Below are 22,263 nucleotides of genomic sequence, written 5' to 3' on the forward strand. Positions count from 1 at the left end.
CCCGAGATGGAGTCTGAGATGGACCGAGATAGAGTCCGAGATGGAGTCCGAGATGGATCCGAGATGGAATCCAAGATGGAGTCCGAGAAGGACCCGAGATGGAGTCCGAGGTCGAGACCGAGACCGGGACTGAGACCGGGACCGAGACCAAGACCGAGACCGAGACCGAGACCGAGACCGAGACCGAGACTGGGACCGGGACCGGGACCGAGTCCGAGTCCGAGTCCGAGTTTGAGTCTAAGAGGGTGAAAGCCCAAAGCGTTTGTCTCCCAGACCCTGGGGGGTTTGGTGAGCTCCAAAAGTATAGTAAAGGGGAGGACTGCAGTGGAGCCAATTTGGCCAGGAAAGGCCAGTTTGGCCCAGGAAGGCCAGACCCAGTGTTGGGTGATGAACTAACCACTGGGAAGTCCAAGACTAGAGTGAATACGGACCGACAAGCAAGGTAGCTTGGTGAAATGTTCAAGAGCCGGCTTTAGTTCCCTCGGGAGATCGACTAGCCGATGCTCCCAATCTAAGTGTGGGTGGCACTACCTACTTGGATACCTGGTGTGACTCAACGGAACCTCGCTCTAAGCCCATGGCTAGAGCACCCAAATGTGGAAGGCGGGGAGAGTACCCACGAGGCTTGCATAAGGCCACGATGTTCCGAAATGTTGTCCCAAAGGCTCAGACTGTGGAAAGGAAGAGGAGTAGTCCTCTGGTGTAATGATTAAGGATACAGTCGTGCGGTGAGGAAGTCCCAGAGGACCATGGGACTTAGTGGTCGGGCCTGTGGGCCCTGATCTAGTGGCAGTGTTGGCGAACACGGCTAAGGACAGAAAGGGACTTGGTGGGGACCAGAAAGGAAATATTGGGGAAGGCCATTCCCCATGTCTATAGGCATCTTAAGGATGTTAAGGAGTGGATCTGGGATAATCACTCATGGACGGGTGGCCTAGTCTTTGAGAGACGGGACTATGGTGTAGGTGGTGTCAGACCACTAGTGTGACTAAGGTGAATGGGCATGGCCTTAGCGTAACGGGCTGATGTGTTAGTGGTACCTTGGGGTGTCGGTCATGGGATTGGACACGTGGAGCACTTGGACTAAGTGCAAAGGTTGAGTGGTGGAGATGCCATTCTTGGGGCTAGCAAGCCCAAGTCCAAAATAGGACTTATGGAGGTTGTGAGTGAGACTTCTAAAAGTGGTCGAAGGTGTGGTTAAGTGACTAAAGTAGAATGGAAAAATTAGTCACTTACACTATCCTAGTAGCAGCACTAAATACCCACCTACATTGCTTGAAGGTATCATAATCAGTCCCTCTTGGGCACTTGCCATCGCAATCCTGTGGAATGACCCTAAGAAAGAGATAGGGTTTAGTTGTTTTAGGAAAAGAAAGAAAAATGGGTGAATAGAGATAAGTTGCCAATCATGATTTTATCTTTTGAATTCTCAAGCACCAGCTTGATGCCATCAGGTATGCACCACTTATACTAAAAACCCTAAAATAAAGAAGATCATAATAAATCATTTGATCTTCTTAAAACTTTGCAAGGCATATTTTCATATTCATGATAGTTAGTTTTTATGATCTGCAACTTTAAAATTCAATGTTTAGAATTGGTAAAAAAAAGAGGCACTTGCCTCACTTTACAATAACCTTTAACATTTGTAGCTTTACAAACCTAATAACAGAAACAACACCAATTCTGCCTCACTTATTTTGTTATGCCCATAGATAGATAGCAAATTAACAATGAAATTGCATTCGGAGATATCTTAGCACACATTTCACAATAGTATTCAAAAGGTTGTTCCTCGTTCATGAGATTCAAGTACGAAGCACTCTTGCATTGGAAACAATTTTCTATTGGCATTTGTTATCACAATGAATTCTTAACAGTGAAAAAATATATAGAAAGAGCAACAGAAAAATAATATAATTGTAATTTTAAAAAAAATCGTGTGCCTTTCAGCTATATTCACTATTTGTTTAAAAAGCCAAGAGAGAACAGAGAACCACAAATAGAACCAATGGATTATATAGTTTATAATGTTAAATTTATGGTATGCTATAGTTGATATGATCGAGAGACTCAAACTCTATCTCATTCTTGTGAACGTTTACAGGTAATGATTACATAGCCACTTGCCACTTGACGTTCTTGAGCATGCATTTGTAGAGGAGTACAAAGGCTCAAGACAGTCATGGTAGTGTTGTAAATGTGGCAAGATATGTGTATGTGTAAAATAACGAACCTACCGGATTTTGGTTTTCAAGTAGTGTGGCAATTTTGTCCTATTTAAAAAAAAAAAACAAAACAAAGCAATGCAAACCAAGTCTGCGGACAGATGAGCAAGAGGACAGCTGTTGTGATTTTTGTTATAGTCATGGACAGTGTCGAACTAATCTTTTATTTGTTCCACAGCATAACACAACATCTCCGTGACAACAAGAGAGGTGATTATCCACCTTTCTAGGTCTCAAAACTAAATAGCTACGTCCTTGCGCTTTATTGATTCTTAAAAGTCAAGGCTCCCCTTCTTGCGCTCCGCAAAGCTTCTCCAGTATTTCACCTAGGCATTCGATGCACAAGTTTGTAGACATCAAAATGCTTGGACTCACACTTGTTTCTCCAGTCTTCCCAAGCTGAGCTTGAGCACGATCAGGTCACCCATTAGGCGCGTGATATCCAAGGTACCACTCCACACCAGCCGACCCAGATCACTCTACATGGCATTCTCGGATGATGGCCAGGACCTTCTCATCAAGAGTAGTGTGGAATAAAAGCTGTCCATGGAGATACCTTTCAGTCTCTGGGATGCTGGTACCTCTCTATCTTGCCAGGCCTAGATTCCTTGTTTTTCAGGTTGAGATTGCCACAGATGGCGGGCTGATGTGGCGTTCACTGCGGAAGTGGCGGCTGTGCCACGCGGATATGCCACGTATAGTTTGAAGTTTAGGGTTCTTGAGAAGTATGGCGATTAATAGGTCCGTGGTGGTGTACGAGAACGATGGCGGCGCGCTCTATAATTACGTCAACAGCTACCTCTCCTCTCTCGCAGTCAATCCGGAGCAGCCGGCGCTCTTCAGGGCGAGCTTGATCGACGACAACACGCCCCTCATCTTGGGGCTCCAGCCGGGCTTTCCCGTGCGTGACAAGTTCCAGGGCCTGGATTTCGAGTGGAGCGCGGGCGTGGCCACTGATGAATCGCCCTATGTCATGGCGGCGTTCCCGCCGCACTGCTCCAACGACGTGATCCAGGCCTACTTTTCTCACATCACCGCCGCCTCCAAGCGCCGCCGCCTTTTCACCGTGAGGCCACCTGGTATGCACGAGATGAGCTGGGCGAGCTGCGAATTCGATCATCCCGCGAGCTTGGAGACGCTGGATAGCTCCATGGATGCCGAGCTCAAGGAGGAGCTGGTCAAGGATCTGGAGGCGTTTGTGGGAGCTCAGGACTACTACAAGAGGATTGGGAAGGCGTGGAAGAGGAGCTACCTCGTCCATGGCCGCCAGGCGAGTGGGAAAGAGCAGCTCGTTGCCGCCATAGCCAACAAGCTCGGCTACGATGTTTATGATCTCGACACTGGGTTGGTGGCGACCAAGGCGCAACTCAAGGAGATCTTGATGAAAACTGGGAGGAGGGCAGTGATCTGTGTGCATGGGATCGATAACCAGTCGGTCATCAAGGTGAAGATGGCGGATGTTTTGGACGCGAGCGATGGACTGTGGGCTCCGGACGAGAGGATCTTCGTGTTCGTGTCGGACGAAGCCAAGCCGGACACCGTCTTCCCGGGCTGCCAGGGCCGGATCGATTTCTACGTGGCCATGGACACCAGCGGCTTCCAGATGCTCAAGTCGACAGTGAAGCTCCACTTGGGCGTGGAGGATCACAGGCTCCTGGGCGAGATCAAGGGGCTGATGATGGATCGGAAGGAGGAGGTCGACGTCGGCGAGCTCCTGGCGCTGGTGCTGGGGACGAGCAGCGGCTCCTATCCGGAAGATGTGCTTGAAATGGTGGCGGAGCATCTCAAGAGCAAGAAAACGAAAACGTCGCCGGCCTCTCCATCGCCCTTCGCAGCAGCAGCAGCACCACCGTCACAATCGCCCTTCGCACTAGCACAATCGCCCTTCGCGCCAGCACCAATATTCTTCGCACCAGCACCAACACCACCGCCACAATCGCCCTTCGCGCCAGCACCAATATTCTTCGCACCAGCACCAACACCACCGCCACAATCGCCCTTCTTCGAACCAGCGGCACCTTTCGAGCACACATTCAGTCCGTGTATTGGCGGAGCTCAAGCGCCGTCCTGGGCCTTCTTCACACCATCGTGTCCTTTCGAGGAGGTATCGACTCAAGCTCCAGCAAAGAACACGTCCTCCGGAGGCTCGTTTCCAGCGAGGGCGGCGTCGTCGACGCCCAGTGCTGCACTTGGGACGGCGGCGGCGATTTTTGGCGGAGGAGGAGCTCCAGCAAGCGCGCCCAGTGCTGCATTTGGGGCGGCGGCATCGGCGGCGTCCGTGTCCCCGGAGGAGGCGCGAGCGAAGTTTTACCGCTGCTACAACGTGGACAAGCATTACGGCGTGACCATGGACAACTTGGACGCAAGCTCCCCATTCTGCAAATCGAAACCCAGTGCAGAAAAGAAAACTCTCTCCGCTTAGATTCCCCTCTCCAGGTTTTCGATTGATACCATGCTGCTAGTAAAGCGATGTTTCCTTTGAATCCAAATCTAGTAGAAGCTTTTTGATCTAGTTGTGTCTATGTAGAGGAGACCAGGCCGCACTTATCATGGCCCGTGAGCCAAGTAAAGCCGGCAGACAGCACCTCCTTGGAATCTTTGTCACTCTATGTGCACACAACCGTGTGAAAATCACAGCCCAAAAGGCTCTCGCCACACCGGCTTAATTGTGCACAAGCCAAGCAAGCAATTCTACCATAGCTCTCTCAAAACCCTAGACCCAGCCGCATTTTCACACGCAACCAACGGCCCAGATCGCATCTCCGCATCTCAACGGTCCAGAATGTTAATTAATTATTTCTAAACAAATCCTTAAGGAGAAGTCGTTAACGCTTGGCTATGGAGGGATGGAACTTAGCAGCACGAAAATCGCCGAGTTGCATCGTCCTGGGGTGATTTTCCATCGCCGGCCCCGTTCAATCCGAGCTTCTGGCCGCGAGGGACGCGGTCGTCTTTGTCGTAGTCGTCCGGGACGATCCTCCGGCTCTTGGCGTCGAAGATCTCGCGGACAACGTTCTGGAACGCCGTCTTCACGTTTGTGGACGCCAGCGCCGACGTCTCCATGAAGAAGAGGTTCTCCGACTCGGCCAGCTCCTTGCCCTCCTCGACGGATACCTCGCGGATGTTTGTGAGATCGCACTTGTTGCCTACCAGCATTGTCACCACGCTCGATCCTCCGTAAGCTATGGAAGCGAAGCTGGGTTAGAGCAATCAAAAGCCCAAGGCAATCAAGCTCAAGCACTAGTGGAAACAGAGAGGCCTCTAAACCAAAGTGGATTTCACGCATCAAGGGAGTGTCAACTAGACTGTGCATTGATGAAAAGGCAGCAAACCACGTCGCGAAGAACACCAAGAAAAGAATGATTTCTACCACCATCTAGGCCGTGCATCAAGAACAATGTAAACATGACGACGTGAACAAAATCGACAAAGAGAGAAAAAAAAACAAAGCGATGCAAACCAGGCTACTAATGCAAACAGAGAGGCCTCTAGAATTTCAAGTAGCAAATCAATATCAACTAGACTGTGCATCGATAGATACAAAACAACGTCGCGAAGAACACCAACAAAGAAAAGAATGAGTTCTATCACCATCTAGGCCGTGAATCTGCCACGAAGTCAAGAACAATGTAAACATGACAATGGAAAGAAGAAATCTCAGTGCAAACCGATGCAAACCAAGTCTAGGACAATGCAAGCAAGAAAAAAGAAAGCAAAGCACAAAGAATTCCGAGGAGAGTAGAGTAGAACTTACTTCGCAGCTCATCGAGCCATTTGGAGATGTTCTCAAAGGTTTGCTTCCTGGTGATATCGTAGACAACGAGGGCTCCAAGCGCGCCCCTGTAATAGGCCGATGTCACAGCCCGGAACCTCTCCTGCCCAGCCGTGTCCCACACCTGCGCCTTGACCTCCTTGCCATTGATCCTCATGCTCTGCGTCTGGAATTCCACCCCAATCGTGGCCTTGGAGTTCTGATTGAACTCGTTGCGAGCATACCTCGTCAGCAAATTCGACTTGCCCACCGCCGAATCGCCGATGAGCACTACCTTGAAGATGTAATCCTCGCCGGCCTCCTCCTCCTGGTACCCCATCGATCGATCGTGCTTTCTTTCGACCCTAGCTAGCTAGGCGGCCAAGAATCTCCCGAAATTTCGCTTCCTAGTGGAAGAAATCTGCGAAATCTTGGCAATGCAGTACCAGGAAACCGGATTTTGAGCGCGATCTAGCGCCGCGGCTGCTCGGATCAAACCTATGGCGACGATGATCGCATGGAAAGAGAATCTGTACGACTGCGGCAGATAAATCACATCAATGACGCGAGAACAGCGCCTGAGCTAACTGCAAACCCTACGACCGCTCATCACTCTCTGCAAAAAAAATGGATCGAATTGATCCACCGATCCCTCCCTTGCGGAGACGTCACGTCGTGGACACGCTGGATGCGTGTGGTCCCATCGCCACCGTTGCTTGTGCCACGCTCATCGACGGCCACACTTTAAAGTAGGGGAAGATTCCTCGCGCCCTAAAATCCATTAACGGAATGTGCTTTGCTAGTGGCCTGGCAGAATATCCTAAGTAGCCGACGGAATATCTCTCAGCTCTTTCCTCCTCCCTCCTGTTTGTTCTTCTTTCCAAACCAGCTCGCGACGATTGGCGTCAATGCCACTGTTGGAGGGAATCGAATTGGCGAAGCAGCTTTGTGTGCGGCGTACGCGAGCGCCAGAGTTCCAACTTTCTCGCCAGTTTCGTTGCTCTGGATTCCCACCTGGTTGGATTCGCGATGGAACTTCGTGAGTGAAGAACACAAAGAATTTGATTGCTCGCTTACCTTTGCAAGCAGCGATGGAACGTCCACTCCCGCGTTGATGAGAAGGTAGCACAGCGCGAACGAGACCGCCGAGAGAGAGATGGAAGTGACTAGATACGCGCCACCGTATCTAGCGAGTAGCTCTTTGGCTTGGACTTTCTTCTCGCCGCTCTCGTTCTTCTTGGAAGAAAAAATCTGCAAGACGAGATTTTTTTTCTGAGAAAGGAAAAAGGGAGAGCGAGAGTTACCTTCCACAGACCAGCTTCCAATCCAAATTTCCTCGTCACTTCTTCGACACCGTCGTCTTTGTTCACAGCATCTGTTTCCACCGACTGCTTCGTTTCCTTCTCCTTGTTCATCACAGCGCTGCATATCCTTCTTGGCCTTCTCGTTTTGGACACACAAAGGCCTGCCCCCGTTCTTCTCTGCGGCTGAATTGTCGACCCAAAACTTAGAGCTTGCGAACAAGCCATGGCCACCACCGCCATTCCCTGGACTAAAGTTCTCTTCTAACAAGTATCCCACCGCCCCAGCTCCCTTAACAGTGATCTTTCTCTTAAAAACAAACTCGTTATTGTTAGTCAATGATACAAAACGAAGCTGTACAGTAACGAATACACACATACGTACTACACGCGTTGCTGTCAGAGGCCCTGGTAGAGAAGCACGACCGGAACCGCCACCAGAAAGATGGAGGCCACGGTCGGGACGAGGACTCGCTGGTGGAACGCACGGCCGATCCCTCCAGCTCGAGAGATGTGTTGGAATCCCAAGTAGGATGATAGTGTGGCCCATATGATCAGTCCCGCTTGAGTCCCTCTATCATACACGGAGCAAGCAAAGTTAGGCATCACTTTCTTGAAAGAAAGAGTGAGAAACTATACCTTTGCTGCATCACTTGGTATGGAGCTGTAATGACGAGCAAGAGAAGAACCAAAGGAAGCTCAAGCTCTCCTGTTAAATACTACCATGGTTACACCAACGAGAGAAGAAAAACTCGAGGCTATCAACGAACCTGGTATGGTGTAGAAAAGCCGGACAGTAAGCGCTAGAAATGCTGACCACAATCCATATTCACCCCTGCAAGACCAAGATCAATATCAACACACAGGCAGAAGAAGAAAAAACCAGTGAAAGCAGAAACTTACTTCATCCAGTTGATAACATTTTGAGGCATTTGCAATGCCAAGAGTGGAACGAGCAGCGATTTTCGAACTCCAGTGTTCTTAACAAGGAGAAGAGCCCTGGAAGAAAAAGAAATCAAGACCAAAGTTTTCATCGCAAAGAGAATTCTTACACAGCAGACACTGTCGAGACCCATCGTAGCGTCTCGCCCGAGCACTGCGCAGAGAAAGCTCCAGTTTTACATCCCCTCTTCATCATTCTCGATGAAAATGCCAGTGGAATTTTCTTCCTGGCGAGACAAAAAAAAAACAGAGAGAACGACTGTTCAAATCGGGAACGTTCTCCAACTGTCAAGGGGGAAAAATGTAACCGATCCAAGAGCCAATCCAAGCGAGGGACGCGTCGGACTTACCCGATGGTCGACGAGGAGGAAAATAACGATCGCCCGCGCGGCGCCGGCAATCCCAGCTGCTGGTGATGGCAGACAAGATCCATCCGCGGCGATCCACTCGGGATCGCCATCGACGCAAGCGCCAGTGGCATCGCCATCGCCATTCTCAAAACCCTAGCCTAGCTTGATATGCGAGCCTAAAGTTTTTAAAATTTCTCTCAAAAATTCATCTTCTTCTTCCTCTCGCGTTTCGCTCAGACCTGGTGCTTGACGACGCGCTGCGAGTGCGATTTTTTCTTCTTGTGCGTGGTGATGGCGATCGCCATATCGTTGGGGAGGAGCGTCCCCCACAGCACGGCGTGGAGGATCGAGAGGACGAGCACGCAAGCGACGATCGCCACGGACAGAAAGATGAAGAAGCTTGTCATTGCATCGGTGAGCCACGAGGAGACTACCAGGCCGTAGCGATTCGCGGTCATCGCGATTGCTGCCACTGGGAATGTGTAAGCCCACCACGCGATCGAGAACCTGGAAGCCAAGTTAGAGAAACCATGCGAGGAGAAAGAAAAAATCGATTTTGACGAGTACCTGAAGCCGCGAAAAAAATTCAACCGGACAATCTGCTCGAAGATGAAAAGCGAAAAACGATACGATTAGTTTCCGGCTGGAGAAAAGAAATTCTAGCTAGAAGAAAGAAAAGCAAGCTTACCAGTGAGATGAAGAGAAAGAGTCCCACGAAGTGTATGAGCCTGGCCGGGTAGTCAAAACTTCCAGCGAGCATCTCCCAGGCCTCGCTAGCGATGCTTGGAGCAGCGATGAAGAGGAAAAACACGGGGTGGAGCTCCTTCGGGAGCGTCTCGTTTGTCGGCAGCCTCTGGTAGAGCGTGACGAAGAGAACCACGTAGTGTGCCAAGCCGACCGCGAAGAGGAAGATCGCAAACTCCTTCCACCCAACGACGTGAGAAAGCAACGATCCGACGAAGTTGCCCGTGAGCGCCAGGTGAGTGGTCGGGTTTGCGACCTTGGACAGCCTTCTCTCGCCTCCAAACAGCCACTGCCCGTAGATCTTCACCTCGAGAGCAAACACCGGCCCCATGAAGACGCCGAGCAGCCACGGATGGAGCCGCTTGGCGATGTCTTTCGGGGTACTCAGCGCCAGCAGCATGGCCGCCACCCAGGGAGCGAAGAAATAGTTGACTCTCACTGGATGATGAAACTCCCGGCGCACGGCTTCGAAGTAGAAGACGCACTTCAATGCGTAGGCCGAGAAGAGGACGGTGTGGACGAACACCCCGATCGACCACAGCGCGAAAAGCACTCCTTTGGGGACGTGTTTCAAGTAGCTCAGCGATGACGCGTCGTGGATCTCGGCCCAGAGAAGAGACTGCGCTGAGAGTCCGATGCTTACTCCGAATACATTGGCTGGTACGCGAAGTAGAAAAGGCCACTTTTGATCCAGTGGCAACAGCAAATCCTCGGAATCCTGGAGTGGAAAAGGTTACCTCTCTAGATCATCGAGCTCGCGGAAAAAGCTTACCTTGAGAACTTCGAGCTCGGGGCCCTGCAACGCATCGAAGAACCTCCCCGCCGGGAGCTCCTCGTCGGTCTCAAACTTTGGTGGAGGCGCATCGCCGTTCTGCTTGGAGAGCCACGGGATTTGCTTCTCTAGGCTCTTGGACGACCTTGTCTTGAACAAGTTGTAGCTCGTCGACGTGGGTGGCGATTGCGGTGGCGACTGTGAAACTCGATCAACTTGACTGGAACCGGCCTCGGGTTGCTTTTCCGGCGACTCGTCCAGAGGATCACTCCTCCCCATGACCCTAAGAATCGCCCGCATTCATGTGAAAACGGACAGTTAGTCGACGTGGCTGACCCCTCCAATGGTTTGCCTGCTCCTGTATTCCTGTTCATCTCCTGTTTCCTGTTTCCATTTCTTCCACTGCCACTAGACTGGAATCGCGATCGAGAAAACGTCCTGCTCGGAGATCTTCCACGAGTAACTCTTTCTCGAGCGTTGGTTTTGCAGAGTCGTGTTCTTCCGCCTCTCGAGAAGAACTACCGAGCTATTGCAACTCCTCGTCGTTCTAAGCGTGACGAAGGACTTTTTCGTGGCACAAGGTATCTTCACGGGTTCCATGCGCTCTGGAAAAGACAGGTCCGAAGAAGGCTGGCTTGGGAAGTTCTTCGTCTTCTCTCCACCACCTGAGGCTTGTTTCTGCTGTTGATGCCTCCTGAGCATCGGGAAAGTAAAAGCTCGGAGCCATGGTGACATTGTGATCGCCGCAAATGCCGTAGGAAACGCTGACTTTGAGGTTCTATCCGAGATTTTCTCGTCCGGCCTGTTGCTGTCCTCTTCTAGCATCGCCACCTTACCAAAACCGCGAGGTTTCTTATCCTCTTCTCCCTCTTCTTCGCCATCTTCATCTTCATCCACTTTACCGAAGCTTCGAGGTTCGTCTTCGTCGTCAGCTGTTTTTCCAAAACTTCTCTTGGTGTCCTCTTCAGGCTCAACCTCATCCTGTTCCACCGCTTTGTCAAGAGTTGAAGGCTCTTCTTCTTCTTCCTCATCTTCCTCTACCACAGTTTTCTCCGTTGGCTGTTCCGGCTTTTCCATCTTCTCGGGTCCCTTCGTTTTAGCTTCTTTGCGCAATCTGTCTGCTTCGTCCATCGCCTGTTCAATCTCGTCCAGCTGTCGGAGCTCCTCTTCAATTGCCTCATCTTCAATTTCAGCTCTCAGCTTCATTTCCTCTTTCCGTTCCTCGTCCTCCTCACGCCACCTCCGCTCCATTTCTTCTTTCTCCTTTTGCCATTCCCGTTCCATCTGCTCGTCTTCTTCCTTGTACTTTTTCAGCCTCTCCTCTCGCGTCAGATCTTGTGGATCCTTCAGTTCATCTGGATCCTCCATTGGCTCGTCCGAGAAAAACTCGTCCCAACCATCAGGTAGAAACACAGCTTCCTCCGGCTTTATAGATCCGTCTTCTTTGTATGGCTGCCAGAAGAACTTTATGTTTCCATCTTTATCGTAGATCCAGTTGATCAATCGACCGGTCGGAACATGATAGAGGATTTCTCCCTCGAAATTTGGATGAGACTTCAGCACGTTCTCCTCGTCAAGCCATCCGTAAGAGGAAGGCTCGTTGGTTAACACTATAAACTCGTCACCTGTAACAATATTCATCACTTCAGAGCAACCCAAGTGTAGAATGAGCAAATGTACCATTTTCCCACATGTATTCCAGCTCGGCAGGCATTGGTATTCTTAGCGGTGATTTGATGAACGAGTTAAGCCACATTTGCTGTTCTTTATCCACCTCCTCAACGTAAATCTTCCATGGATCGGGAACCTGCATCTCACAGAAAAGAGAAGACATACATTACAACTTCAAAATGACGCTGAGGCCGACCTCGTAATAGGCATTGACCCAGCCTGGAGCCATCCAAACATCTTCATCTTCGTAAAAGTAAGGATGCTGAGGATCATTGAAAGGACCGTCCATCTCCCGCACCACTGCAAGTTTTTTATGCTTGAGCTTCCACCGTAAAGTAGTTAAAAATGTACGTACTTCCATCCGGTTTTTTAGTGAACATCTTCGCTTTGGCTGCAGCCACTTGGGCTAAACCAGAGTGGATCTACACGACGATCAAGTAAAATTAATAATGCGAATGTCTGTAGCATAGTACTCACAGCGCAAGCCTCCAAAGTACATTCGCCGGGATCTCCTAAGAGCTCTCCAAAATAGAACTTTCCCTGAACAATATAAGCCAAGTTTGACACATCTGTTGGTGTAAGAAAGAACTCTTACGTAAATCAGGCGCGTGTTCACATCAAGCACGCCACATCCGTGCATACGATTATGCTTCCACTGTCCAGAATATTTATATCGACCCTTTTCTCTGCAAATTTCGCAATATCCGTAAAATGAAATAAAACAAGAAAAGTAACTTACGGCAATTCTCCATACAGCTCAATCCAGTATGGATCGTTCTCGTACAACTCGGACGCTTTCATGGTTACGTTCGGCTTCTCCAGTGTATCTTCAATGTCTTTCTTTAGCCATTCACGTTCTTCCGGAGGCATGTAGTCAGCTTTGATAATCCAGCCTTGATCTCTCATTTCTTTCTCGAGCCTGCAAAACAGAACGGAGTAACAACTTCACGACACAAGCACAGACTTACTTGGAGTCCGGCGGCGGCTGATATACTGGAATATGAACATGAAGCACCCCGTGTCCTTCCATCATGTTTCGCCGCCACATACCTTCATATCTGCGCATCCAAACTTGTCAATCTCATATGCACAGAAATGTCAGATGAAATGGCTTAACTGTACGTCCTCAAACATGGATGTGTAGACTCCCTTTCCATGAGCAAGGTCGTCCCAAATGGTTCCTTCGTAGCTGAGAAAACCGACAGAAAGAGGTATAAACAACAAATAGAAAAGGAAAAAGAACAAACCTCGATCCATCAGGGAAGATATAACTCCCCCACCGTAAGAACTCCTCGATCTTTTCCAGCTCTTCCACCACATCGAACGCATTCTCAACCTCGGCATGGATCTTTGGTATGGAAGGATAAGGCAGGCGATAAGGCACGTAGTATGGCCGTGCTGGATATCCATCCTCGGTCAGCGGCGTTTTCTGCTTCTTCCTGTGCTCAAAGAGCTTTGGATCATATCTATCCGGCGGGTTCTTGAGCATCTTCATCCTTTCTTCCTTGAGCTTGTCCATATACTTCTTAAACTCCTTCTTCTGCTTGCGGCTTCTCTTCGTTTGCTGTGCGATAACTTTGTCCAGATCTTCGTCGGGAGGAGGTGGCGCAAACATTGGATCATATCCACTGCCAGTGGCATCGAGAGGAGGATCCACCCATTCTTCTCCAAGGTCCTCTTCCGTCCACCCTTCCAAATCCACCGGGAAGTTCCAAGTCGCCTCATACTCGTTCTTGAGCCTGTCCTTGATAATCTCCTCCTTCTTCTTCACTCTCTCGAGCTTTTTCCGCTGGCGTTCCTCGGCAATACGACGATCTTGTTCCCGTGACAGCTCCATAATCTCCTGCTCTCTCAGCTTCTTCTTCTCCGAATCCTCGTCAGGCTCCTTTGGCTCTTCCAGCTGCGGGGCTCGACGCCTAGGCGGAGGAACGAATCGAAATTCCACTTCCTCCTCCGACTCCTCCTCTTCCTCGGGAAGAATTTCCTCCTCGTCCGTCCCCCACGTCTCCTGGTCTATCAAATCCACAATGTTTGGCTCCGGAGGCTTGGGAAACACTTGCACATTGCCGCGATAGTCCTCATAGCGCATCATCTCCGGCTCGTTCTTCTTCTCCACCGCGGCTGTCTCGGCCTTCGTTGTCTCCTCCGTCTTCGCCATGGCTCCAACAGCACTGTAGGCACGAAATTCTGAGTGGAGAAACATCGAAGAATGCAGCAGCGCAGCTCAGATTGAGCGCCAATCTCGAATCGCGCAGCGCATTCGCTTCTACATTTACCTCGCGAAGAAGAACCGCCGAGCGCTCCAACGAAGAACCCTAGATAGCCAAAAAAAATGGAGGGTTTTGGTGGGGGATAAGGTACAAATGGCACACAAACAGTGGTAAAAAGGTAAAAACTTCTTTTCTTTATCTCTGTACAAGAGTATTTACAACGCTGTAAAAAATCAAGAGGGCTTGGAGGTAACTACATACAAGCATTTCCAGCCGGTTTATTCTTTTTTTTTTTTTTTTTGGCTCGTTTTTCTTCGTTGGAATCCAATGGTAATTTCGTTGGTTTTTTTTCTCTGTTTTCGAATTTTTTTGTTCTTTTTCTCAGCCTGGAACTTGGGTGTTAAATCTGCAGTCAAAGTAAGCACGCTCAAAAACTTTGGCTTACATCGTCGGTCACATAGCGTCCATCGCACTCCACAAAACAAGACTGCTAGAATACTTCCATCATCTTCTTCCATTATTCCTTCCACTCCAACGACGTAAGCCTAGTCTGGAAACAAGAGATTATCAGCAAACACTAGAGAAAACGAAAGAAAAACTAAGTTTGAGTACCTTCTTCACAGAAGGGGAACATTGCTCCTTCCCAGCTCTCTGCGCCGTGACTCTGCTGCGCCTCGTTCTCGGCATTCCCTGCTTCACAGTCCACCGCCGCAGCAGGCTCGGGTTCCAGAGCTGGGCCGGGATCCTGCAACTCGTTGGCCATCGACGCTGCAGCAATCGCTTCCTCGGTCGGAGCTGGAACAAAACTCTCCAAAGTTGTCGCTCAGTGACAAACTTGAGATGACTGACCTGTTGTCGGGTTTGGAACCGCAGCTAAGACGTGATTAGCATGCAAGCAGTTCGCGCTGAATAAATCGTTCTGCAGCATCCCTCCTGGAGATGCCGCCGTAATATACACATCAGATCCTGCGGTGCAAGCAAACATCAAAAAGGCTTGCTACGGTAAAAAAAACCAAGAAACTCGACACAAACCTTGATAGTTATGGTGGAAGCCATTAGATCCACAGGACGAGTCAACTAAAGGGCCTTCGGATCCAAAGCTACTTCCACTACTTGATCGCTGGATTTGCGTCTCCAAGTTGTTATGCAAACGGTATTTCGGGACCGCAATTCCGTCTCTGTGAGCACGAAGGAAAAGTTAGCCATTCTCCAGAAAGTAAAAACATACCTTTGCTGGAGCCTGTCCACCAGAGGTTTCAAGTCCTTTCTTCGGATCTCAATCACCTGGTGCGGCATCTTTTCTATTTCGAGCTCCTGATTGTCCTTCACCAGTAGTGCATGGAAGTACACCTGAAAAGCCAAACCGTTAGTAAGCTGGAGAAAACGAAAACACGAGAGAGTTGCTTGTAACGAGAGTTTACATTAGGCTTGGCCCAAATCGGGAGCGGCCGTGCTTGGCTAATCTGTACTTCGGCGTTGGACATGTACCAGCGTTGTAGCTCCTCCACTTTCATCTCAGTTTTCAGAGACTGCTCGTCCGGGTAGCTGGCCTCGCGCTCGAGCCAATCTTTTCGCCGACAGATATCCCACTTCTCAGACGGCTCCACGATTAGCCTCAAATCCTGAGACTGCCCCGGACTGCTCGATCCTTCTGTACTGTATCCACCCTCCCCTCCTGTGCATGGTCTCAGCAAGTATTTCGTAAGGTAGCCGGACGGACAAAGCACCCACAGTTTATCCCTCAGGCTACAGTTCCCGCCTTCCGAGCTTCCACAGTCACCGTCGTGAAACCCGGCTGCCACAGCCCCGCTACTTGCACTGGAGCCATTAGGCCGTCCGGTCCCTCGCCACCCCAGTCCATTCTTTATCCTGCTTACCACGGATAGAGTGATTGCGGGCGGCGGCGGCGGTAGAGCCTGTTGAGAAGCACGAAGCGGGCCGTTGCTAGTCCACCAAGGATAGGCCGGTGTAGGAACCACCATGGGCCCGGTGAAAGGATCCACCGAGCAGGCGCCATGGGTCTGAGGCCCGACACCTCCACCGAAGGGTGAAATAGCGAACAGATGACTCGTGCCCCTGGAAGTGCTTACCGAAATCCAATGACTGTCGTGGCTGAAACTGATGTCTTGGATAACCTGAGATGCTGCTCGTAAGAAAAATGTTTCGTTTCAGTAAAGGTAGAACCTTACCGCATTTGTAACGCCTCTACAGAGCTTGTAAAGGTGCACGTGCGAGGCCTTTGCATCTGCTGTCGGAGTCAGGCGGAACACATTCAGGTTGTGGCCGTACACGGACGCCGTAACGAGAAGCGTTCCACTCGGATCGAAACAAAGTGCAGATATCGGGCTGGAATGCGCACGGAATTGCGCGATGATTTTATTCTCTACGTAATCCCGCACAATCACCTGTTAAAAACTTATAACCATCAGCCCAAGGAAAGAGGAAAGGCAGAAAACTTACAGTTCCCGCGTACTCGGTTTCAGTACTAGCTCCATTACTTGCACCCTCCGGCAACAAGTCGGAGCAGTACTTGGACAAAGTCTTGTATCCCATATCACCAAGTGTCATGATCCCCGCTGCCAACTGCTTGCTCGACTCCATAGCATAGTGAGCAACCAGGCCACCACTCGCAGGTGACGTAGACGGGCTGATCCCCGGAGATATCAGGTGTTGCGGTGAAACGCGACCAACAGAGGACATAAACGGTTGGTTGGCTGGGTAAGCCATCCACCTGGGACCGAGTGCCAAGGCTCCATATCCAGCATTGGCTGCTCCCAGCCCAGCACTAGGCATACTATAAGTCAACACACTGACAATAGTCTGAAGGGTGTCGGCGTCGTAGCCATAGATCTGGAAGACAAAGTAAAAGCACGGCACTGTAAGAGAAAAGGAAAGCTAACAAAGCCAGGTTGCGTACCTGGTTGGCGAGAGCAACGGCAATCAGGCGTCGGCTGCACCGAACAGCATAAATACCAGTCCGGAAGCGCAGCTCCTTGACGTAGTTGTGCGTCCTCAAAGAATAGAAGCGAACTACGGTTGGAACGAAATGCGGGTGCACGGCCCTCACTGTTCCGTTGGAGCCAGAGTTCCCTCTAGCGTAGTCCCCCGTAACAACCAGCAGTAGAGGCTCCACATCCTTGAGTTCTCCAGCTTGACTTTCGGTTAATGGCTTGAGCCGCAGGAATGCAGCACGTCCATCGCGTTTTGATACGATGTCTCTTACGCTGCCGGCATCTTCCAGGTCCCAGACTTGAAAACCGTGAAGATACGTGAGTAACAACACATGACGAAACAGGCCGGGGCCAACTTCCAGAGTGTCCAGCGAGGCCCATTGCACCTGCAGCAAGATTCCAAAGAAACGTAAGTAAAATAACGCAGGAAAAAGAAGAGCATGACAGCAAACTCTATCTGCAAGAACAAGAAAACAAGGACGTAAATGCAAGCGTAAACCCACGTGTCAAAGGCAATCCCCTTGAGAAGATATGATCTTTTCACGAGCCCCAAACAAAGCATAAGACCAGAGAAACAATTCACTTTGGAACAAAAGCAAAAAATGAATCGCAAGATCAAAAAGAAAAATCAAAGTACCTGTTCTCGATGCTTGTCCTCCTCGTGAGAGGCTGTAGAAGTTACCGAAGAGCTCGCGGTGCGTACAGTAGCAGCGATATTCCCAGCAGAAACGCTACGCAGGTAGCTGGAGATCGCTCTCCAAGTGAATTTGCTGCTACCATTCCGTGCTACCCCAAAGCGGGGGCTTCTCGAGCTGGCATCGTTTCTCATCCCCTCGAATATCTCCTCTTCTTGCATAACCCACTTGGATTGCCGCTATGCGTCCATAATTCACACTAAGAACCAAAAAAAGAGGCCTCGCTATATCAATCCCACCCAGCAAATTCCCCAATGAATGATTTTTTCTACGCGCGCTCCTCACCAAATTCCTCTATCCTGTCCCTCGCTTGTATTCACAGCCCAGCTCGAAAAAAGTCCCGCCTCGCAAGCTAGCCCGAGCAAAAAGCTGTGGCCACCACCGAAACCCTTGCGCGCACTCAAGCTAGACACAGCCAGGAGCCGTGCCAGAATTTGAGACCTAGCGTCTACTCCACCGCTGGAATCGATCGATCCGGCGACCCTAAAACCCCAAGAATTTCTTGTCTAGAAAACTCGCCAAGGCGCCAGCGCCTTGCCCCGCCGCGAGCTCACCTCGCCATCGCCATTTCCCGGATTGCCCTAATCGACTCTTTCTCCGTCCTTGTCTTCTTCCCTCGTCTCTCTCATCGTTTCTCCGTCCTTAAATACCATGTGATCGTGACGGGCGTAAGGCTGGGATATTCCGTCCCCTGGTGGGATATTCCGTCGCCCATGATCGCATTGACCAAGGCCATCGCCGCGCTCGCGCGAGATGGGCGAGTGGAGGACGCGGCCAAGCTCTTCGATTCCATGGCGGAGCGCGATCTAGTGGCCTGGAATGCGATCCTCGCTGCCCACGCTCGCTCCGGCGATCTGGGAGCTACGGCAAAGATCTTCCGGGAAATGCCGCAGCGGGATATCGTGTCGTGGACGACAGCGATGGCGGCGTACTCGCGGCGTGGCCTGCTCGACCACGCCTCGGCGCTCTTCGATCGGATGCCGCTCCACGACCTCGCGTCCACGAATGCGATGATCGCGGCGCTCGCGCGCGCGGGGGAGATCCTCGCAGCGGAGGAGCTCTTCGATTCAATGCCCGTCCGGGATCTTGCGTCGTGTGGCGCGATGCTGGATGGCTATGCGCGAGCTTCGCGATCAATCCAAGCAGGGGAATTTTTCCATCGCGGCATGCCGGAGTGGGATCTCGTGTCCATGACAGTGATGATCAATCTCTATGCCCAGTTGCGGCATTTCGACGCGATCCAGCGCTTGCTGGATCGAGTTCCGATAGAGGGTCTCTATCTCTGGAACTCACTTCTCTCGATCTATGCCCGGGAGGAAGATCTCGCCAAAGCTAGAGAGGTTTTCGATCGAATGCCACAGAGGGACATAGTTTCTTGGAACTCTCTCCTCTCGGCAAATGCCAACTCTCGGAATTTTGGAAGAGATGGGGATGATCCCGAGCTCCTCTTCGATCGAATGCCGCAGCACAACCTCATCTCCTGGACGATCCTCCTAACTTCCCTCGCCAATCGCGGCGCCCTCACAGCGGCATTCCGCTGCTTCGATCGCATCCCACAGGAGCCCTCGATCGTGTGCTGGAACGCGCTCATCACTGCGTGCCTGCGCAGCGCCCAGCCCCATTTCGCCCGCCAGATCTTCGATCGAATGCCCCAGCGCGACCTCTCCTCCTGGAACATCATGCTCTCGGTGCTCGCGGTGCTCGATTCCTTCACAATCGCGGAGATTCGGGAGTTTTTCTTCCATCGAATGCCCGCCCACGATCTCACCTCCTGGAACGCGATGCTCAAAGCGTGTGTTCTTAGAGGGAATCTTTCCGAGGCGTCTCGAATATTCTCCGCCATTCCTCTCAAGAGCCTTGCCTGCTACACGACATTGCTTGCGGCGAATGCCCAGAGCGGCCATGTCCACGTGGCAGAGAAGATTCTTGAGAATATACCGGAAATAGACCTCGCGGCATCAACTGCCATGCTCACTGCATATGCCCAGAACGGGCAACTTGACAATGCTAGAATTCTATTCCAGAATCTTAAGGCCAGAGACCTTCTGGTCTGGAACGCGATCCTGGCCGCTCATCGTTACGACATTTTAGAGTGCCAACGCATCTTTGACGAGATGCCGGAATACAACGCTGCCTCTTGGATTACGCTTCTTATGGCATATGCCGAAGCCCGGAATCTGGAAATTGCCCAGCAGATTTTCAGGCACATTCCAGAACAAAACCTCGATACATGGAATGGAATGCTTTTATCGTACGCACGGAATGCCAAGCTTGAGTGTTCTAGCCGTTTGCTCAATCATATTCCGGAGAGAAATCACGTGTCGTGGACAATTGGAATAACAGCATTTGCCCAGTTTGGGCATCCAGATGAGGCATTTGCTATGTTCTCGGCGATGGTCATGGACGATATCACCCCGGATGAGTCGTGCTTTGTCTCTCTCCTTGTGGCGAGCACCTTTTCAGGAAAACTTTCTTGCGGGAAATCGGTTTTTGTCTCCATGATACTAGATTTTGGTATTTCTCCAACCAAGAGCCACTATGGCTGCCTCGTTGATCTTCTTGCTCGTGGCGGCTACTTGGAAGATGCGGCCAATCTCATTGCTGACATGCCCTTCATCCCGAGTAGATCTGAGTGGACGATCCTGCTGCGGGCACGAATGCTTCGAAGCATTGATGAAAATTGGGGATTGAGTTCCAGGAACAGGGGCCAACTCAAAAGGGACTCAGGTGCAATGCCAGGAAGAGGGAGATCTTTCTATCATCTTTCGAGTTTCACGCTATTGAAGCGGAGCTGAAATGAAGAAATCCCACGCTCAAGATTCTTCAATCCCATCTATGTGTCTAACCATTTTGGAACTTGGACGGAAGGAGAGACCAGGTTTTCGAGGCCGCAACTGTGAAGGGATGTTGCAAATTTTGTTGGTGAATGCGCAAAGTGCCAACGCTCAAGCATCCAAGAAGGAATTACTCCATACTTCACTGTGGAGTCAGGAAGGGCATGCTGCAATTTGGATAAGCACACTTATACCTTTCCAGGAAGCGGTACAGCTTTTCATTAGACTTAATCGAGATTGTAGGCACGAAGCTCAAGCTTTTTACAGACATGCTCAGGATTTATTCTCCTGAGGATGCTATTTTTATTCGTAGACTACATAGATTTCAAGTGTAACAAGACAGGTACATTACCTTGATCGAGTAAAATAACATGAATGTACATGAACAGTGAATGAGTGCTGTGAGTATTCCGCCGAAAAGGGAAGCTCATATTGATTTTATAAGTACAACGCGCTTGAGTGGATTGTCAGCTACGAGGACTGGCGTTGGCACCAACAGGAAGGGCTCTTCTTTCTCCAAGATACTCTACGCGACTTGATGAGCGGCAGGCTTTTCCTCAAAGTCTCTGCTAACACAATCTTTGACGATGATCTCTGGGACACGCTTGGTGTCCAGGGGATGGTCGCCAAGGATGCTGCCGAATGCGATATAATAGACTTTGGTGGCACATTGGAGATAGTGCTGCTCAAGGCAGAACCTAGTGATGCCCATTCCCAGGTATGGCGACCTTCACTGTTTTCTAGCAATGGCTAATTTAACTCACTTACAGATTGGTTCCAGCGACACCATCCACCAAGCTGTTCCAAGCTCTAACCAAGTTGTTCAAAGCTCTATCCAAGCTGTTGTAACTGCAAATGTGGACTTGGTAAGTGTTATGCTTTTTATTACTTCTCCTTGTGTTCACGTAAACAAAGAAAATAAGGTGGCACCCAAGGTGCAAAGTGTTCGATGTGGAGACAAAGAGTTTACTTCCAATATCTGTCCAACTGCGAATGACTTAATTATTTGGGCTACCCATGCATCCATTTGCATGTTTCTAGGTGAGTTGTTTCTAATGCTCTTTATTCTTTTTTCCTTTCTTCTTCTCTTTAGAGCATTATCTCGTTAGCTTAAGCAGGCTGTCGTCGGAGCTTCAAAAACTTCAAAAAGATCCAGCTTTTAGCGCTGATGTTATGGTAGGCTGTTAGTTGTTTTTGATTGTTTGGTGATCGGTTAAATTTTGCAGGGAACTTTAACAAAGCTTCAGTCTTTGAATCTTTTAGATGCAAATTGTGTACATGATGCATGAAAAGTAGCATCAGGGTTAGCTGTGGTGTTTTCTCTACCATACAGATCGTCTTTTCCAAGTGAGTTCTGTTTGTTTGAAGTATAATTTTATTTTGTTTTTATAGTGGCAAATTTTGTAGAAATTGATGATTACTTAGCTCTTTATTCTCATCATTCATTGTAAGTTATCATTTTTCTTATTTTGTTTTTATAACTTATTAACTTTTATTATAGACAAAAGGACTTGGCTAAAGATATATCTTTAGCCAATGAGTTGACTATTATATATCCAGATGGAGCATATAACCTTCTATCCAAATATTTTTGTGCCACAGTTGCTGTTGTGAAAGCCACAGCAACAAGGAAAAATATAAATTTCACTTGTATGGATATTCAAGGGAACAACCTATTAAATTAATTCAAATAAAAATAGTACCAGCACTGGTTTGTAAAAATGAAAGTGAATATATTATTTTATGGCAATAAACTCACCAAAACATTGTAATTACATTTTCACATCTTTACATTTTACAGTTGGGATGTTAAT

At 49.7% G+C, this 22,263-nt stretch overlaps 8 protein-coding genes across 8 annotated transcripts; 3 read left to right on the forward strand and 5 right to left on the reverse strand.

Moving 5' to 3' along the window:
- Positions 1 to 2,951: 2,951 nt before the first annotated feature.
- Positions 2,952 to 4,650, forward strand: LOC9637800 (AAA-ATPase At5g17750). The gene has a single exon (XM_002973079.2). It carries the CDS (start codon positions 2,956 to 2,958, stop codon positions 4,648 to 4,650), a length of 1,695 nt encoding a protein of 564 aa, XP_002973125.1. The 5' UTR covers positions 2,952 to 2,955.
- A 341-nt stretch (positions 4,651 to 4,991) lies between these two features.
- LOC9637801 (ras-related protein RABA5c) lies at positions 4,992 to 6,610 on the reverse strand. Its single transcript, XM_002973267.2, has 2 exons — positions 5,983 to 6,610; positions 4,992 to 5,410 (listed from the first exon to the last, which is right to left on the reverse strand). Exons 1-2 carry the CDS (start codon positions 6,317 to 6,319, stop codon positions 5,082 to 5,084), a joined length of 666 nt encoding a protein of 221 aa, XP_002973313.1. The 5' UTR covers positions 6,320 to 6,610; the 3' UTR covers positions 4,992 to 5,081.
- A 112-nt stretch (positions 6,611 to 6,722) lies between these two features.
- LOC9641381 lies at positions 6,723 to 7,551 on the reverse strand. The gene is made up of 3 exons (XM_002973268.2): positions 7,284 to 7,551; positions 7,057 to 7,230; positions 6,723 to 6,993 (listed from the first exon to the last, which is right to left on the reverse strand). The coding sequence occupies exons 1-3, from the start codon at positions 7,521 to 7,523 to the stop codon at positions 6,823 to 6,825; spliced, it is 585 nt and encodes a 194-aa protein (XP_002973314.2). The 5' UTR covers positions 7,524 to 7,551; the 3' UTR covers positions 6,723 to 6,822.
- A 34-nt stretch (positions 7,552 to 7,585) lies between these two features.
- Positions 7,586 to 8,734, reverse strand: LOC9641382 (cold-regulated 413 inner membrane protein 1, chloroplastic). Its single transcript, XM_002973269.2, has 6 exons — positions 8,573 to 8,734; positions 8,333 to 8,449; positions 8,184 to 8,279; positions 8,051 to 8,115; positions 7,920 to 7,989; positions 7,586 to 7,854 (listed from the first exon to the last, which is right to left on the reverse strand). The coding sequence occupies exons 1-6, from the start codon at positions 8,713 to 8,715 to the stop codon at positions 7,680 to 7,682; spliced, it is 666 nt and encodes a 221-aa protein (XP_002973315.2). The 5' UTR covers positions 8,716 to 8,734; the 3' UTR covers positions 7,586 to 7,679.
- Positions 8,735 to 8,741: 7 nt separating this feature from the next.
- LOC9641383 (guard cell S-type anion channel SLAC1) lies at positions 8,742 to 10,488 on the reverse strand. Its single transcript, XM_002973270.2, has 4 exons — positions 10,089 to 10,488; positions 9,261 to 10,034; positions 9,140 to 9,171; positions 8,742 to 9,079 (listed from the first exon to the last, which is right to left on the reverse strand). Exons 1-4 carry the CDS (start codon positions 10,386 to 10,388, stop codon positions 8,806 to 8,808), a joined length of 1,380 nt encoding a protein of 459 aa, XP_002973316.2. The 5' UTR covers positions 10,389 to 10,488; the 3' UTR covers positions 8,742 to 8,805.
- LOC9641384 lies at positions 10,472 to 18,241 on the reverse strand. Its single transcript, XM_024678031.1, has 20 exons — positions 17,558 to 18,241; positions 16,887 to 17,306; positions 16,430 to 16,819; positions 16,159 to 16,374; positions 15,391 to 16,104; positions 15,198 to 15,319; positions 15,002 to 15,147; positions 14,819 to 14,935; positions 14,582 to 14,764; positions 14,036 to 14,180; positions 13,007 to 13,930; positions 12,877 to 12,948; positions 12,728 to 12,817; positions 12,499 to 12,678; positions 12,355 to 12,445; positions 12,237 to 12,299; positions 12,115 to 12,181; positions 11,956 to 12,059; positions 11,769 to 11,895; positions 10,472 to 11,713 (listed from the first exon to the last, which is right to left on the reverse strand). Exons 1-20 carry the CDS (start codon positions 17,774 to 17,776, stop codon positions 10,497 to 10,499), a joined length of 5,607 nt encoding a protein of 1,868 aa, XP_024533799.1. The 5' UTR covers positions 17,777 to 18,241; the 3' UTR covers positions 10,472 to 10,496.
- Positions 18,242 to 18,328: 87 nt separating this feature from the next.
- Positions 18,329 to 20,741, forward strand: LOC112347326 (pentatricopeptide repeat-containing protein At4g02750-like). The gene is made up of 2 exons (XM_024678032.1): positions 18,329 to 20,342; positions 20,494 to 20,741. Exons 1-2 carry the CDS (start codon positions 18,329 to 18,331, stop codon positions 20,739 to 20,741), a joined length of 2,262 nt encoding a protein of 753 aa, XP_024533800.1.
- A 101-nt stretch (positions 20,742 to 20,842) lies between these two features.
- LOC9637802 lies at positions 20,843 to 21,731 on the forward strand. The gene is made up of 3 exons (XM_024678033.1): positions 20,843 to 21,167; positions 21,220 to 21,490; positions 21,676 to 21,731. The coding sequence occupies exons 1-3, from the start codon at positions 20,988 to 20,990 to the stop codon at positions 21,729 to 21,731; spliced, it is 507 nt and encodes a 168-aa protein (XP_024533801.1). The 5' UTR covers positions 20,843 to 20,987.
- Positions 21,732 to 22,263: the final 532 nt, after the last annotated feature.

The sequence above is a fragment of the Selaginella moellendorffii genome, unplaced genomic scaffold (assembly GCF_000143415.4).
Source record: "Selaginella moellendorffii unplaced genomic scaffold, v1.0 SELMOscaffold_21, whole genome shotgun sequence".
Lineage (NCBI taxonomy): Eukaryota > Viridiplantae > Streptophyta > Lycopodiopsida > Selaginellales > Selaginellaceae > Selaginella > Selaginella moellendorffii.

Bases quoted from the DNA above. Each gene is read 5' to 3' on its own strand.
- LOC9641381 (XM_002973268.2), bottom strand. From the start codon at position 7,523: ATGGCGGTGGTGGCCATGGCTTGTTCGCAAGCTCTAAGTTTTGGGTCG. The intron at 7,231-7,283 runs GTAACTCTCGCT...CTCGTCTTGCAG, and splicing joins TGGAAGCTGGTCTGTGGAAG to ATTTTTTCTTCCAAGAAGAA. The intron at 6,994-7,056 runs GTAAGCGAGCAA...GAATCCAACCAG, and splicing joins TTCCATCGCTGCTTGCAAAG to GTGGGAATCCAGAGCAACGA.
- LOC9637801 (XM_002973267.2), bottom strand. From the start codon at position 6,319: ATGGGGTACCAGGAGGAGGAGGCCGGCGAGGATTACATCTTCAAGGTA. The intron at 5,411-5,982 runs GTAAGTTCTACT...TCGCTTCCATAG, and splicing joins ATGGCTCGATGAGCTGCGAA to CTTACGGAGGATCGAGCGTG.
- LOC9637800 (XM_002973079.2), top strand. From the start codon at position 2,956: ATGGCGATTAATAGGTCCGTGGTGGTGTACGAGAACGATGGCGGCGCG.
- LOC9637802 (XM_024678033.1), top strand. From the start codon at position 20,988: ATGAGCGGCAGGCTTTTCCTCAAAGTCTCTGCTAACACAATCTTTGAC. The intron at 21,168-21,219 runs GTATGGCGACCT...ACTCACTTACAG, and splicing joins CTAGTGATGCCCATTCCCAG to ATTGGTTCCAGCGACACCAT. The intron at 21,491-21,675 runs GTGAGTTGTTTC...TAAATTTTGCAG, and splicing joins ATCCATTTGCATGTTTCTAG to GGAACTTTAACAAAGCTTCA.
- LOC9641382 (XM_002973269.2), bottom strand. From the start codon at position 8,715: ATGGCGATGGCGATGCCACTGGCGCTTGCGTCGATGGCGATCCCGAGT. The intron at 8,280-8,332 runs GTAAGAATTCTC...TTTTTCTTCCAG, and splicing joins GTCTCGACAGTGTCTGCTGT to GGCTCTTCTCCTTGTTAAGA. The intron at 8,116-8,183 runs GTAAGTTTCTGC...TTGGTCTTGCAG, and splicing joins AATGTTATCAACTGGATGAA to GGGTGAATATGGATTGTGGT.
- LOC9641383 (XM_002973270.2), bottom strand. From the start codon at position 10,388: ATGCGGGCGATTCTTAGGGTCATGGGGAGGAGTGATCCTCTGGACGAG. The intron at 10,035-10,088 runs GTAAGCTTTTTC...TTTCCACTCCAG, and splicing joins CCGAGCTCGAAGTTCTCAAG to GATTCCGAGGATTTGCTGTT. The intron at 9,080-9,139 runs GTACTCGTCAAA...CTTGGCTTCCAG, and splicing joins AATTTTTTTCGCGGCTTCAG to GTTCTCGATCGCGTGGTGGG.
- LOC9641384 (XM_024678031.1), bottom strand. From the start codon at position 17,776: ATGCAAGAAGAGGAGATATTCGAGGGGATGAGAAACGATGCCAGCTCG. The intron at 12,949-13,006 runs GTTTGTTCTTTT...CGGTTTTCTCAG, and splicing joins ATCTTCCCTGATGGATCGAG to CTACGAAGGAACCATTTGGG. The intron at 12,679-12,727 runs GTAAGTCTGTGC...TCTGTTTTGCAG, and splicing joins CAGCCGCCGCCGGACTCCAA to GCTCGAGAAAGAAATGAGAG.
- LOC112347326 (XM_024678032.1), top strand. From the start codon at position 18,329: ATGATCGCATTGACCAAGGCCATCGCCGCGCTCGCGCGAGATGGGCGA. The intron at 20,343-20,493 runs GTGCAATGCCAG...AGGAGAGACCAG, and splicing joins CCAACTCAAAAGGGACTCAG to GTTTTCGAGGCCGCAACTGT.